The sequence below is a fragment of the Sciurus carolinensis genome, chromosome 6 (genome assembly GCF_902686445.1).
Source record: "Sciurus carolinensis chromosome 6, mSciCar1.2, whole genome shotgun sequence".
NCBI lineage: Eukaryota > Metazoa > Chordata > Mammalia > Rodentia > Sciuridae > Sciurus > Sciurus carolinensis.
The window spans coordinates 107113544-107130315 of NC_062218.1; the positions used below are offsets into that span (position 1 = coordinate 107113544).

At 47.3% G+C, this 16772-nt stretch overlaps 1 protein-coding gene across 6 annotated transcripts in view; it reads left to right on the forward strand.

Annotated features, from left to right (window-relative positions):
* Ablim3 (actin binding LIM protein family member 3) overlaps positions 1 to 16772 on the forward strand; it is a 110266-nt gene that overhangs the window by 50899 nt on the left and 42595 nt on the right. For all 6 annotated transcript variants that reach the window (XM_047555145.1, XM_047555146.1, XM_047555147.1 and 3 more), the window contains 4 exons: positions 1452 to 1635; positions 3552 to 3664; positions 9175 to 9301; positions 13090 to 13183. In XM_047555145.1, the coding sequence (XP_047411101.1) occupies positions 1452 to 1635; positions 3552 to 3664; positions 9175 to 9301; positions 13090 to 13183 (518 nt within the window). The remainder of the gene's footprint in view (positions 1 to 1451; positions 1636 to 3551; positions 3665 to 9174; positions 9302 to 13089; positions 13184 to 16772) is intronic.

Sequence of the window (16772 nt, forward strand, 5' to 3'; positions counted from 1 at the left end):
GTTTGTGTTGGCCCGGCCAGCTCTTCCCCTCCCGAAGGCAATCTATGTGAAAAGCCAAGCAGCCAGGCCGTCTCCTGGTGAGGGCAGGCTAAGAACATGAGGAGCTGACCACAGGATTTGAAGAGGCTTTCCATTTGCCTTCCTTTACTGCTGACCAGCCCTCCTTAAGGGATCCATCCTTGTGTTATTTGAATGAATGCACTCAGTGGGTTGCTGTACTTCTGTTGGTCCTGGTCATTCTATGGAAGAAACTTTGCCTCTTTCCATTCTGCTCATGGTGTTTTGATTTCATAACTTAACTCCTTCTGAGAAAATCTTATTTCCCATCAGTCAAAGTCCTTTCTTGGAGCTTGTTCCCACATAATTCAGTTGTTCAGACACTTATAAATCCACCTCTTCTACTATCTGACTTCAATATATTTATTCATAATATCCACAACGACATTCCAAGAGAACTTATGAAATGCCTTACAAATTCATATTATGGCACTATTGAAGTCATCAGTGCACTTGATCATTTTTGCAGCAAGTTGATGAGGAATGTATTCCTGTCTCTACATTTATTTATGCTTGAGGTTTTTTTTTGTAATTTTGTTAAAATGAGGGATAAAACTGCTGTGGCTTCTCAGTATCCCACAAAGCCTGAGCTTCTTGAATTAAGGCCTTCCTGCAATTGGTCTAAAACCCTTTTCCTGTATGACTTCCCTCTATTCCCTATAAACACCACCCCTACCCCAGTCTCTACACCACTCCTGCCCACAGTATGTCCTGCCTGTACCTACCCCAGGGCCCCTCATCCATGGTATATGGCATCTTTCTGTGGGATCTTCCCTCTGCATACATTTTTTGCTCTTTGCAGTTTGGGGAGTACTTTCTCATTCTTGCTGGAACAGACCAATCCTCTGTGGCTGTGGTGAGGATTCGAACCACCCATTCCATTGCCATGGGAAACTGTCTGCAATTTAGAATGTGGAGCATGTGGTGTCCACACTGCTCTTCACCTAGCAGAGTCATGCACATAGGAAGTACCCAAGAGATTTTTAACTGAGCTATTCTTTTATATAATTCATGATACTACCAGCTATGTAGCACTGCATGAGTCACAGGCCTTAAACTTGAGTGTATTGAAAGGATTGTACCACATCAGTGGTGTTGCATTAGCATCAGCTGGGCGCTGTGCAGAATGCAGATGCCAGGTCCCAGGCTCAGGGAATCTGACCAGGCCCACGCATCTGCCTCTGAAGAAACTCCCACATGACTCTGAAACAGGTGGTCTATCAGCCATACCATAAGGTAACAGTGGCCCAAAGTCCCATACGATCTGTTTTGCTACCATTCTCTGGCCACTCATGACAAAATCGGATACCAGCCTTTCCCCCAATGAGGAACTCATGCTTATAGATTCTCCCCGGACTCAACCTGCCCTTATTTCCCTCCTTGTTTCCCCCAAGTGTGTGGCTGTGGCCTGGCCCAGTCAGGCTTCTTCTTCAAGAACCAGGAGTACATCTGCACCCAGGACTACCAGCAACTCTATGGCACCCGCTGTGACAGCTGCCGGGACTTCATCACAGGAGAGGTCATCTCCGCCCTGGGCCGCACCTACCACCCCAAGTGCTTCGTGTGCAGCTTGTGCAGGTGAGCAGGTGGCCAGCAGGGCCTGGGCCCTCAGTGTGAGTCCCAGGGAAGGGGAAGAGATGGCCTTTCCCAAGCAGTTCTGGGGCTAGCTGGGCTTATGCTAGATACCTGATTTCAAGAACCGCAGGGATGAAAGTATCTGAAGAGCCAGTGGTATTCAAACCTTTGAGCAGCTGAATCCCTCCCTTCCTATGATATAAAACACTAGTTCACCTTATGATGGAGGCAGAGTGAGGATTCAAGCCCCAGGCTCAATCTCCCAGTCCTATCAAAAGCCCCACCTACACCCCCCAAGAAAAACCACTAAGTACCCTCAGAATGCAGTCTGGAAACCACAGATCTGGCTCAGCCTCCCATGTCTTCATCCACAGGTGGTACTAGGATGTCTGGTTTTTGCCTTCCTCCACCATCCCAGTACCACCTTCTGCTTTCAAGGTGACTCTAGCAAGGGACCCAACCTCTGTACATTTCAGTTTCTCTCTCAGTAATAAGGATTCAAAACCACAGCAACCTCACTGGATTTTTGTGAAGATCAGTGAGATGATGCATGCAAAGACCTTACTCAGTAACTGGTGCATAGTGTGTCTGTTATAATTCTTGTGTCTGTTATTATTCTTCTCATTGTCATGATAACCATCTAGCTTCTCTCAAGACCTCTCCAAAGATGGAGAGTGCCTCCCTCCCCACTTCTCCACCCCAGCATCTCAATCACTTGTTAATCTAGCAAATGTACATTAAGGGCCTGCTGTATGCCAAGTACCACATTAAGGAGATGATAAAAAAAAAAAGAAATAAAAACCTCAATCTTACCCACAAATATGTTAAAATTTAATGGACATCTCTGATTAAGTAATAAGTAAAGCATGATTGATGTATATCTGCATTTTTTATTTGGGAAAAGAACTTATAGATTGATTATTATTCTCAAAAAATAGCCACTGGTTAGTTACCAACTAGAGAAACTAACCAATTGGAGTTTCTAATTGAGACTAATAGCAGAGTATGTAAGAAAATATAATCAGTCAATTAAATTCATTCATTCATTCATCTCTTAGGACTGGAGCCTGGGTTCTGGATCCCAGACCCATCAGAGGTCAGCACAGAGGGTCCGTATGGCTCCAGGCGAGGTTTCAGGCTGCATCTTTTTACCATGAGCTAGTGACTGGGCCACAACGAGAGCATGGTTCCCCTGCCTCCTGCCCAGCATTCCTTTCATTGTCCCACACTGCAAACACAAGGACCGGAGAACTGCTGGAAGACTTTGCCAGTGGTTATGCTTAGAGACCATAGGACAGGTGGTCCCAACTGCAGGAAGAGCCAAGCAACAGGAGTGGCAATGTGGGAATTCTGTGCATGGTTGATAACTGAGTTGGGGAGGCAGGACCTGGATGAGCTTGAGTCCCCTGGGCTGAGCAAACCGAACAAATACAGAACAAGAGGGGAAAGGGTTATTTGTGGACTTTAAACTTCCTGTTGGGATAGAGGATTTTGAGAAATGTCTGGATAGTGAAAGCAAGAAATTTCAGTGAGTTCAGAAGTTGAATGACTTTTTTTTTCATGTGGGGGATGTCAAGTGGTGATGGAAAAAAATCTTTCCAGGAAGAAGAACCACTCTGTGAGGAGTTAGTAGCCTCTTCCTCTTAAAGTTGAGATATGTAAGCCCAGATAAGCAGCATGATTTGCCCAGTGTCAAATCATACAAATGACTCTTTGGGACATCCAGTTCTGACCCCCAGGACCTCATTGAGTGGTTTAGTCAGTCTGTCACTGTGAACAGCATTTGAATTTTCCTGGTGCTCTAAAAAGACAAGCAGTATGTGTTAATGCATTGCTCTGAGCATGTGTGTTATCAGGTCACCAGAGTCACAGAATCTCAGGAGAGGAGGCATTGACTTTCTTCCTCATTCCCTTTGCAGGAAGCCATTCCCCATTGGAGACAAGGTGACCTTCAGTGGTAAAGAATGTGTGTGCCAGACATGCTCCCAGTCCATGACCAGCAGTAAGCCCATCAAGATCCGTGGACCAAGCCGTGAGTCCTCCCCACCAGGCACCTCTGTCCGTGGGTGCTGTCTCCACAGGCTCCACTGTTCTGACACTGTCCATAATTCCAACAGGCATGAAGGGGTGCAGAGGAGATTTCCACCCTGGAAACTCCTAAGTGTGACCCACTTGGCATAGTGCCCAGACACACAGCTTCACAAGCATACTGCAGGGAAGACAGGCTGCCTGACTGGAAACAGCGATCGCCAGTGCCATTTGATCAGTCACTTGGGTGGCTCTGTCCTATGACAAGCTAGGTTCCTGCTCTTATGTCCCAAGGATGCCATGACAGGGTTGATCAAGTGTTTTGTCACCAGTGGTCCTCAACTTTTACAAACTCCACTAAGAAAAACTTTGCAGTCGTGCCTCACAAAAGACAAAGTAGGGAGCACCTGGGAGCAAACAAGAGATGAGCTAGTGCTTTGCAGAGAATGTTCCACAGACCCCTTTGTCAGCTTCATTGTGGAAGTTGTGAAAATGAAAATTTCTGGACTTGCCTTGGACCTCTAGGGATGGACTATAAGAGCCAACCCTCTTAGTAAGCTTCCTGAGTGATTCATTTGGTGTTCCTAAGATTGAGAACCATTATGTAGGGATGAGGGGCATCTGCCATGCCATCTTATATTTTATCAGCAAACCACAGATTGGAGAAATAGTGAGGATCACAAGTGTGTCTCAGAGCAGTGTCCTCATGATGGAAGTCCATCCCACTCAAGTGTGTCTAGCAACAAGATGTCTAAATTACTGTTCCCAGACGCCCTCATCAGACCACTGACTTCATGCGCCCACACACACATGGACCGGCCCCCTGGGTCTCTGTCAGCCACACTAGGCTCCAGTGTTCTTTCATGTTATATGACACTCTGGCTGGCCCCATGGAGAGAATCAATGAAAACCCATTAGCTTCCTGGGATGTATCACGGTGCGGTGCAGAGGCTGCCAGCCATGGTACCAGCAGAGTCAGCATGCGGGGGCTGCATCCCATGGAGGAGGGTGAGCAGAGAACATCCCGAGTCAGCAGGGTTCAGTTCCCAGGGGCTCCATTAGAGTCTGCCGGCCGTGGTCAGCTGAGCGAAGGGCAGGGGGAAGGCTCCCTCCCAGGCTTGTCCTTCCCTTCACTCAATTGGAATCTGTTCCTGGAATGTGCAGCGCCATTCCTTCGGTGTCCTTGGTGATGCCCAAGAACAGTTTGCTGTTCTAACCAAGTTTCCATCTCAAGGTGGCTGAGTGTACATGCTGTTATCCTTCATAAGTCCTTGGAAACATCATCCGGAAACACTCAGAGGCCGGAATTGCAGGTCTGTGGCCCTGTGACTGATGTTGCTGAGAACCCCAGAGGCCAGTGGAACCAACATGCAAATCAGCAGAGAAGGAGGCAAACTTGAGTCAGGAGGCTGCCAACCTTCTGCACGATACAAAATCAGTCATGGAGCCTTCCTGAGACTCATTTTACCCAACCATGAAAGAGGGATGAAATTTCTTATCCTCTCAGGATTGTTGTAAAAGCAAATATGTTAATATGTAAGAATTAAGCTAACATACAACATATGCTGTAGTATGTAAAATATAAAATGAGCACACCAAAGGAGCACTGAGATTAAGATTCCTGTTACTTCTCTCAGGCTGTGCCACACGTTTCTGTGAGCAGGGGTCTGGCAGGAGGCGGGTTTCCTCAGCCGAGTGTGGAATCTTGTGTATGAACTTTTCTCAGAGAAAGTCTCCTAAATGTCTCCACCATAATTTTGCAGATCAGGAGGTAGAGAAATAAGAGGGAAAGTGAGTGAAAAGGGATGCATGAGTTTGTGAACAGTTTTCAGAGGGAGCTTTCAGGATTGTGGCCTCTCGTTACTCATCACAAACACACCAATCCACGGATCCATGTTTCGTAGTAGTATTTTCTCCTAGGGTGTTCACCATTCATGCTGCAATGCAAGGGAGGCCGACTAGAGAGCATGCTGGAAGATTCCCTGAGTTCCCAAGGATGAAAGAGGAGTCAAGAGATCAGCCAGTTCCAAGAGGTTGCTAAGAAGAAGAACATGTCATGGAAGAAGAAAAAGAACCTTTTTTTTTACCCTTAAACTACATCAGTGTGCAGTTTTATCTTTGCAGGGTAAATAAAGATATTCTTGAAAAACAGGAGCCGTGTTTGCTCAAAAGAGATCAAGAAGAATACTCAGGAACTGTCAAGAGGAAAGAATCATGTTACTTTCCAGAGGAAAAAGAAACATCTTCTCATAGATCTCACAGACAATAATCAGCAGCAGTTGCAGCATCAACATCACCACCATCACCATCATCATCACCACTACCACTACCACCATCACCTTAACCACCACCATCACTACCATAACCACCACCATCACTACCATAACCACCACATCACTTAACACTACCACCACTACCACCATCACCATCACCACCATCATCACCAACACCACCACCATCACTACCATCACTACCATCACCACCATCCCCATAACCACCACATCACTACCATCACTGTCACCACCACCACATCACTTAACACCACCACCACCATCATCACCATCCCCACCACCATCATCACCACCACTACCACCATCACCACCACCACTACCACCACCACCATCACCATCACTACCACTATCACAATAACCACCACCATCACCACCACCACTATCATCATCACCATTACTACCATTATCATCACTATCACCTTCATTACCACCACCACCACCATCACGTCATCATCACCATCACTAGCATCACATCTCCATCACTGCTCCTATTAATACCAACTTCCACTATCAATGCCAGAATCACCATCATCACTACCATCAGCATTGATTATTACCATTGTCAGGCACTGCATTAAACATTCTACACAAAACATTTCATTTAATTACTACAGACTCAAAGGGCAAAATGATTTCCCCAAAGTGACACAGGTAATAAGACATGAGAACAGGCAGTCTGATTCTAGAGGCTATTCTGTTAACACCCCTACCAGAAACATGACTTGCTAATTGGAAGGGGTATGTCTTCCTGGATTAGTTGCCTGAAACAAAGCGGGTGGCTTGCTGTGACTCATAAAACCCACTTATTTTTACTGATCTAAGTGGAATGAATGACATAGTGTACTAAACTAAAAACAGTGGCCAGAGGTCTTTAGAGGTTTTAGTAATAAACTAAGGGACTTGAGGAACAGGTGGTGGCATCAGACTTTGTGCCAGCTAGTGATTGTAATTTTGGAATGGAGAGGAAGGTATGAGGAGTGGACAGCTGGCTCTGCAGAAGCCAACTCAGTGTAGGGTGGTTCTCATGACTCTGCTCATGACACCTGATCCTTGGGCTCCCAGATGGGATGTCTGAAGCTCCACCAGTAGTCAAGAGTGAAAGGAAGAGGAAGAGGGAGAAAACCACCCAGATAAATATGAAACCAGTACAGTGGAGGAACAGCAACATATCATGAAAAGAAATGTGGAGAAGTCATCCCAGAACTTTGAGGAGGAATAAACAGAGCTTCGCCATAAGAGGAGCATTGCCTGTAGCTTCAGATCAGAAATCAAGCATCACATGGGATGTGGGTTAAAAACACAAGAGTGATAAATAATGACAATAACCATTTATTGGATACATATATTACTTATGCCTGCTGATCATAAGGAAGGCATTCAGATGAGGAAAACAGGGCTCAGAAGTCAAACAACTAGATAGTTCTCACCTAGGCTGGTTTCTACTCACTCAACCTCGCATCTAGAGCTAACCCCTGCACTGTACTAGCTCCTAAATTTTAGCTTAAGGTGCTAAATTCATCTCAGACTTTCACTTTAATTTAGCGGGAGGGGCCTCATCACTGGAATGTGACCATGAAAGGATGCAGCTATTAATTAAGTTTTATTGACAAGGTGGAGGACTGTTTCATTGGCCAATAGCATTCCCACCTCCCTGGCCTCCACAAGTGAACTGGACCAATGCTGACCAGAGCCAGTGAGGCACAAAGAAGGGTACAGAGGAACCCTTTATTTGAAAGAAACGCCATGTGGGGAAAAGAGAGAATTACTCTCATTTGCATAAGGGTAGAGGAATCATAGGAGTGTGGCGTCAGCTCCACATAAAGATGGCATCCATGGCAGTCACACCCGTCCACACAGAGTGGACTTCCTCACGAAGGGCTGAGCTGCTCGCCCCTGGATATGATTAAGCGGGGGTAAGGGAGGCACATGTCAATAATGTGGTAGATTCCTGCACTGGCTGGGATATTTGACTAGGTACTTTGTAAACTTAGAGCCCCTGTGGAATTATTAAACCCTACTAGAGAGTCCCACAGACACACAAGTTCAGTCTCTGTGGCCTAGAAATCTTGACCAGATGCCTGCAGTGTGTACGTTAAGGTTGAGCACATCACTTCAGACACCAACACTTCAACAGGACTATCCCTTCCTTGCAGCCAACTGGACCCAGCACCCCTCCTAGACACCCGGACACATCATCTTCTCTCCCAGGACAGGCTCCCAGTGGGAGAGGGCTATCCGGTCAGGCTTCCCCAACTGTACTTGTGACTCCTTTTTCCTCACTGCTACAAAGTGTGCATTTGTCCTGTGGTGCCAACAGGGAGGTTTGTCCTGTAGTAAACTTTGCCCAGTGACCCTATCCTCCTCTAAAGTGGGCCATCCGGTCAGCTAGGCCTGAATTCCCAGCATCTCCCAAGTACCTTGGCCGCTGACTCCATTTCCTGCCCCTCCCCTCCTCAGACATTCATTGAGCAACAAGCAGACCGCTGGGCCTGCCCCACATTCTGCTGGCCCCAACACACATTCCAGAGTGACAGTGACAGGGAGTGAGGGCACATTTCTAGTTTGGGACAGACTCATCAGACTCTAATCTTTGCTTCTTGGGAGGCGAATATTTGCTATATAAGCACATTGGGGAAGGGGTGGTGGGACAAGTCCTATCCTTTGCTGAGGACTCTAAGGCATGCTTTGAATTCTTACTGTGCACCTAGCACCATGCTGGGCAAAGGAATGGGTTCAACCTCAAAACACAGACGTGGCCCTCGCCACTTAATGTACAGCAAGGAGAGAGAAAAAGAAAGCATACTGTCCCTTGGAGGGGTGCTTCTCCAGCTTCATGGGACACAGAGATCTTGCTGAAATCCTCAGGTCGGGGCGGGGCCTGCCATGCCACATGCTGCAAGTTCCCAGGAGGTAGGTCACAGAGAGATGCACAAGCTCAGTTAGCCACTGGAGGAGGCAAGAAGCCTGTAGGACCATTGTGGGTGAACAGCAGGCACAACGATAAGCAGGGAGGTTTCTCCTTCTCCACTACAGCAAGTCTCCTGGCGACAGACCAGGTCTTCAGGGGCCTTTTCTCTCACCTGGCAGTGTCTCTGGGAAGCTGCCAGTGCCAAGGTGGGAAACCGTGTTCAGGAAGGGGATCCCTTGTTGTGGGCATGAGTTGATGGCAGGAGGGCCAAGAAGCCAGGGTGTTTTGCTCAGCTGTGTCCTCTTGTCTTTGCAGACTGTGCTGGGTGCAAGGAGGAGATCAAGCACGGCCAGTCACTCCTGGCACTGGACAAGCAATGGCACGTCAGCTGTTTCAAGTGCCAGACCTGCAGCGTCATCCTCACCGGGGAGTACATCAGCAAGTGGGTGTCCCTCTCCCTGCCGGTCCTGCTTCCTGGGCCTCTGCATTCTGCATGGCCTGCACCACTGGGCCCCTGGCTGAATCTCCAGCATTGCCCCTCTTCACTCCTAGCTGCCACACTCGGGCTACAAAGCCTCTCTCCACCTGCGGGCCCTCCCATGTGTTCCCTCTGCTGTGATGGTCTCGCCCTCCTCAGCACTTGCTCCTTCCCTGTGCCTCCTGCTCAGAAGTGGCCTCTACACCACTCCTCACCTCCACTCCCCCGGCCCCAACCCTCAGACTGCCCTGCTTGTTTCCTTTGCACAGGCTGCCAGCATTTATAATTATATACTTATCTGTTCTAATTTTTTAATACTGCTAATAATTCTAACTACCATTTACTGGCTTTTATTATATGCAAGGAAGTTACTAACTGCACATTAACCCCCCTTAACTCTCCCCATGAGGGGTCTGTGTCCATGGGATACTGAAGTCAGGGGAGTCGCTTACTCTAGTGGTGGTGTTTACCCTCCCCACCTGGACAGGACTGTGGCATCCTCTTCCCACAGTCAATAATGCCAGATCATGGTCAATAATATAGTTGTTGAATGCTTTTAACTGAGACAAGAGGACACAGAAAGGCTGCAGGACAGAGGAGCCAACCCCCAGGGAACTGCACACTGCAGTTTCGGATAAGACCCCCTTGTTGCTAGGTCCTAGTGACCACATGTACACATTGAAGTACCCAAAAGCACACTAACACTTTCTGACCCCAGATGCTTCCTAGGCCCATCTCTGGCCTGATGCCAGGGGGTGGTGAGCATGTAGATTTGCTGCGTATATGGTATCCACTTTCAAGACACAGTTTAAGAAGGCAGACAGGCTGTATATATGAAGAATGAGGACACCAATGGGATGTGTGAATGGAGTTACGAGAATATTAAATCTTAAAACCTTTTCAATCATAAGTGACAGAAAACCCAATTCTAACTCACTTAAAAGCAACAGCAGTTTATTGACTCACAGAAATGGGAAGGTCAGGCACGCTGGCTTCAGGCATGGTTGCATCTAGGGGTTTAAAGATGTCTACAGATTCTCTCTCTCTCTCTCTCTCTCTCTCTCTCTCTCTCTCTCTCTCTCTCTCTCTCTTTCTCTCTCTCTCTCTCTCCACCATCCACCCTCCTCTCTCTCCCTTCTCCCTCACTCCCTCCCTCCTCTGTGTGGATTCATTCTCAGGTAGGTCCTACCTAAGTAGCAAAGAGGATAGCCAGCAACACCAGGTGGTTTTTTTTCTTCTATCAGCTTAGCAAGCCTAGCAGTCAGAGACCTGTTTTTCAAGGCCTCCAGCAAATATCCCAGGGCTGCCTCTGATTTGGCTACCCTTGGGTCACATACCTGTTCCTGATTAATCACTAGCAAGGAGAATCCAATCCTAGAGCCATCAAGCAGCCCTTGTGATCTATAGTAACCTCAAGTGGGAAGGGGTATCTTCCAAGGGAAAATCCTGGGACTGGTACCAACAGAAGGAGAGATGGCTACTGGCCAAACAATACCTGCCTATGTCCAAAGTGCAAGTGAAAGACTATGAATATTCAGAAAATGGGGGATCACGTATGTTTTGCAGGAGGCGGAGTCTGGAATCTGTGAACTTCATAGCAGGTGGTGGTCTTTGAGGTGGATGTTGGAAAAGGGAATAAGATTTGAAAATGCAAAGGAGAGGTGTATGCCTAGCCTAGCAAGACAAGGGAGGTGGGTGAGTGTAAGCACCCCACCCTGTTTGGGAGCTTGAGTGTGTGCAGAGGTGATGCAGAGTCCCAGACTGCAGGGGTGAGCTGAGGTCAGGTCACCAAAAGTTCTAAGTGCCATGTCAGCGGGAGTTTGGCATTCCCCTCTGGGCCTGCCAAGGAAGGAGTGTCCTTAGTAAGTCATCAGCCCAAGTCAGAATTCTCTGGGGCGGTAAGAGCTTCCTCAGAGTTCCTCTCGAGGAGGCCCAGCCCAGGTTACCCACCACACCTGGCACCTCTACAGTCTGCCTCTGGGCTCCTCACCTGGCTGAGGCAGAGTGGCAATGGCATCAGATGCCCAGGGTAGAAGCCCAGCCTGTGTGACCTAAGCCAGGGACTCAGAATCTTAACTTTCTCATTTATGAAAATAGGCTTAATAAGATGACCTCCTGGTGGGGATGTGTAAAGGTTCAGAGGTCTGTGTTTGTACCTAATGAGTGTCCAATAAATCTTCACTTTATCATCTGTCTTTTCAGAACCATGTATATTTCAAATTCCTTAAGGCCTCCCCAACTCAAGCATCCAAATGAGGTCGTGTTGGCATTTATACCCCAAATTTTTCTGGCTCATTGTACCTGCCTTTTGACGAATGATTCTTTCCCCCTGCAAAGCAGCCCTCTTGCACTCACAGAGTGAGAACTTGTTTGGGGGCTGGGAGACTTGAAGGGGTTGGAGGAGGCTTGTCTCATTGAGTCACAAGAAAGTCCTTCCTCTGTAGTCCTAGCCTCATCTCTTGTCCTTTGCCGCACGTTGGCCATCCTTGTTGCTTCTCCTTCAGGAAGTGCTGGCTGTCCTGCTGCCCAGGCAGGGTTCCCAGCAGCCCCAGCATGGCTTTGAGATGGAAACATGTCACGCCTGTCCTTTACGCAACTGTTTGAACCAAGTTCTCATACACCCAAAAGTGGGGGAGTCATCCCTCTCTCCTCAGGGTTCAACTCTACCCCTGAGAGCTAGGCAGGTCCCAGAGGCCGAGCTGAGCTCACCAACATCCCCAACTGTTTCTGTGTCAGCCCTGGAGAGCTGAACACCACACATTCTTCTCAAAAGCCCCTCTAAGCAGTCTTGGCAATTGCTGCCCCTTGCTGAGTACTCACCATGGGCCAGGCACCATGCTACACCCTCGGATACACAGGCTCTATCTCCTTTAATCCTCATGTAAACCTGGATGATAAACCAGACTGTCTGGATTCAGATCCCAGCTTCATGTCATCCTGGGAGACCTGGGACAAGTCACTCAACTACTTCCTACTCAGGTTTTCTTGGCCACACGTTGGAATCATAGCATTGGACTACCCTAAGGACTAAATGTGAAACACCACCAGAGGGCCCGGTACACACCAAGCAAGACATGCTAGTGGTTATTTGTAGTAAGAGGTAGTGTAAGGATAATTGATGGCAGTCTTCTTTCTCTGTCTGCTGAGTCCTAAGCACTGGGTAGAAATGGAGAGTGTAGGAGGTGTTCAGGGAAGCTGCTGATCTAGCAGCACAACCAGATGGTTCTTTCACTACAGGTGAAATGTTTGATTAAAAGAGGAGCCCTTAAGGATATGTAAAACATTGATCATATCTATTACACCTGGAAGGAACACTGGGCAGGACTGGAAGGAAGGTGGGGACTTCTCCCATTATGCCTTGAGAATGCTGTGCCACAGCGATATTACCTATTCTAAATGAAAAACACTTAGATGTTTTAAATAACTTTCAGAGTCTTTTGAGGGCTAAGGGAAGAGAATGGACTTGGAGAGGGGAAGAAGGAGGGTGGAAAAGGGTCACCTGAGGCTGGCACCCAGAGCAAGAGCTGCCATCCATGCTGGGGAGCTCGCCAGATGCAATTCCTGGGCCCCATCCCAGGGATTCTTAGATGCCACAGTTCCAGGGAGGACCCGAGGAATTTGCATTTTAAACAAGCTCCCCAAGCACTTCCCACCTTGGCCCAGACACCTTAGGCTGCAGGTCCTGGCACTGCCACAGGACACCCCCATGGATCCCCCTAACTTTCTCATGCTGTGTCAATTTCCTCTTGCAGGGATGGTGTTCCATACTGCGAGTCTGACTACCACTCCCAGTTTGGCATTAAATGTGAGACTTGTGACCGATACATCAGCGGCAGGGTTTTGGAGGTGAGTGGCCCAAGTAACCATGAAGATACGTGAGCAAGATGGTCTGTGGCTCCAAAATGCCATCACCAAGGAAAGAGAAAGTCACCCCAGGCCCCTTCTTCCATCGCCTAAACCTCCCCCAGCTTTGCTTGCTACATCACCTCAAACAGATAACCTTGCCAAGATCTCTGAACACCCCCAGAATGATAAAGTAGACACAGTTATTCCTGGTTCAAAAATTGCTGTGCTGGAAAAATCAGTTGCTTCTTTGGATTCAGACCCAGACAGATTTCTGGGGAGTAACAATTAGGATTTTCCTGCCAGCCTTGCCTAAGGATGGAAGCTTTTTTTTTTTTTTTTTTTCATTTTTTAAGTCTTTGGTAATGTGCTGATTTAAGAACCAGCATGTCTAGCAGCTTGCTCCCTAAGCCCTTCTTTGGCTGGTCCATCACCATGGCAACAGTTCTCAGCCTCTGATGCACAGCTCGCTCTGCCAGTGACAGACAACCTGCAACACCTTGCTGAGTCCTTGCCTGAGCCCCCTGTCCACTGGCCTTACTGGCCTTCCTGGCCTTCCTTTTCATACCATGTGACCCAGAAGCTGCCTTCTCTAATTCACCTTGAGGATTTAGAAACAGAAAAAAGTTGGGTACAAAGGAAAAAATAACAGAAGAGAAGGAACAATTGGGATCTAATATGGACTCTACTGCTAACTCATCCTCAGATTTGGGGTGAGGATTTTCGTATCTCTAGGCTTATTTTTCATCTGACAAGGGCTGGGATGTGGCAGACTAGGTGAGCTACTATGAGCAGAATTACTAGTTTTGCCAAATTTGGCCAGCTGATGGTGGTTACCATGAGTGCTGAGTTGAGAAGGATTCTGTGCCACATGTGAGCTCAGCAGGAGAGTATGGCAACCAGAAAAGGACTCTCCAAGGAGATGCAGTGAAGAGAGCCTGAGGGTGGGGAGACCAGCACATGAGCAAGGGGAAGGATGGGCCTGACCCCTGCAGGGAACAGAGAAAAGGGTCAACATAGCTGAATTCATAAATTGAGGGTAGGGAAGATGGAGTATATTATAGAGGGCAAATCTCATAGAACTTTATAGACCATATTTAGGAGTTTGGGCTTTATAACAAAGTGCAGTGAAAAGTCATTGGAGAGTTTTAAACCAAGGAGCAACATAAGATTACATTTTTAAAAGTTTGCACTATGTGGAGAATTGACTATAGGGAATCAGAGGGAAGAAGATGAACAAATGCACCGAGTTGTTAAACTATGCAGCATCTCAAAGGAGCAATGGGGGGTGCAAAGCAGAGGATAGGGCATGAGCACAGGAAGGGCTGTTGGGCCCAGTTTCACAGACCTGGGATTCAGGACTGAGGAGTTTGTGTGTGATTCATACAATGGGGAATTGCAGAAAGATTGGGCAGGAGGGACCTGGCTGGAGCTGCACCTCCACCTCCAAGAAGATAACCTGATGATGTTCACAGGCTAAACTTGAAGGAAGGAAACTGGAAGAGGAGACAAGCAAGGAGGCCATCATATGACAAGGGCAACCATCTTTGTCTCCAACATTAATAGAAGTAGAATTCCAACAACTCTGTAACTATGGGGCAAATTGTAGATGTGGGGACTGAAAGAGAAGAAGCCAAGAGTGGTACCAAAATATCGAGCTGGATGATGGGAAGTCTGTTGTCTCCATCTGCTGAACTAGGAATGACAGAGAGACAAGTTAGTCTGGGCAGAAACTTGCCAAGTGGACAGGTTGTGATTGCAATCCAGGAAGGGTGCAAGAAGGCAGTCCAAAATGTGGATCAGAGCTCAAGAACAAAGCTCAGACTTGAAGGGGCCAATCTCAAAACAACAAGATTTGAATAATAGCAGCATGGGCATTGTCAGGATCTCTACAACAGAGAGAGAAAGAGGAGAGGAAGGGAGCTAGAGCCAGCTTTGGAGAGTAGCTGTCTACAGAGATGGAGGAGTTATCAGAGAAAGAAGAGGGACAGTCAGGGATGTGGGAAGAGATCAGAGGGGACAGTGAAAGGCCAGAACTTCAGAAAATATGGCAAGGTCAATCAATGTGTTGGCCAAACTCTGTAGAGCTGTTAAGGGTCATGGGGGCTAGTAAAAAGTTGTTGGGGGTGGGGAAAAGTGGCCTTGAGGAAGAATTGCTGGATGCATCTGCCTGACTGTGATGAAGAGACATCTAGAATGTAGTGGAGCCAGTGGAATGGGAGATCACAAAAGCTGGCTTTTCTTTTGAGAAGGAAAGAATTCCAATTGTACACAGGACTTTGGATGGGGAGCTGTTCCAGCATTTCCCAGCTGCTTTGAAATTTTATTGATGGTATCTGTCTTTTCCCCAAGCATCATTATTGTTTAGCATGGTGGTAATCTCTTCCTCCAAAGCAACTGTAACTGAGTTTTGATTGATTTCACTTGTACAGGGCTCCATTAGCATCTTGGGCTTATTGATTTTTTTTTTCTTAGAACTGGAAAAGACTTAGAAATCAACTAGTTCAACCTCCTCATTTTACAGATGAGAAAAGTGAGACCTGAGACTTGAGGTTGCCTTTTTCAAGGTCACAGACAGTATTCCTGGTAGGGACAGAGGTAAAATCTAGGACTCCAGGATCCTGTATCCTACACTGATGCTCACAGCTCTAAGCCACTCAGACGGGTTTGAGGTAGCACAATGTCAAGAAAAAATCCTGGTTACACTGAAACAGACTTGGATTCTAATGGTGCCATGAAACCTTAAGAAAGTTACTTTCCCTGAATCATTGTCTTTGTCTATCAATAGAGACTACTTCTATCATTTCATTCCTAACAGATATGTTAGGACTTACTTGGATACAAATATAGAAACTACTCAAATGGCTCAGGCTGAAAAGGAAATGAAGCCAGGAATAGTTCTGGCTTCAGGCATAGTTGGATCTAGTGCCTAAAGGAGAATTACTTGAAAACTCTGGTTATCTCAGTTCTACTTTCTTCTACATTGGCTCTGTTCTCGGGGGGCACGTCTCTTCATGATGAGAATGCTGAACACCATTCCCTCCAGGCTTACATCCCATCAGCCAGCATCCTTAGTGGAAAGCAATCCTGTCTCCTATTAGCTCAGCAAACATCCTGGGACTGACCTGACTGGACAATTTCAGGCCCGTTACTGAGTCCATCATTGTGCCCATAGAATTAGAACAAGCTTATTGGTGCAGTCAGCACTACTTCACCAGATGGACTGAGGTGGGAGACAGGTAGTCCCACCAAGGAAAGGCTTGGTGCTGTTTCTGGTGCTGTTGACCAGGCAGGGCCCAGCTTTTGACTGGTAAACTATCGGCGCTTAATTAAATTGTTTCTCCTTTTCTCATCTCAACCCTTCCTATTCACTCCTCAAGCCATCCCACAATCCCTTCCTTGGTGATAGCTCAATGTGCATAATGTCAGTCCCCATCCTTCCTTCCCTGGCCACATCCTACCATTGGAACCAGAACTTGGGCTCCTTGCTGCATCCCTCACCTTGGTTGCCATTCTCAGTCTTTTCCAACATGGACCCATTTTTCGGGTGCCAACTTGGCTGGTTTTCTTCACTATTTCCTTGATTTGGGCT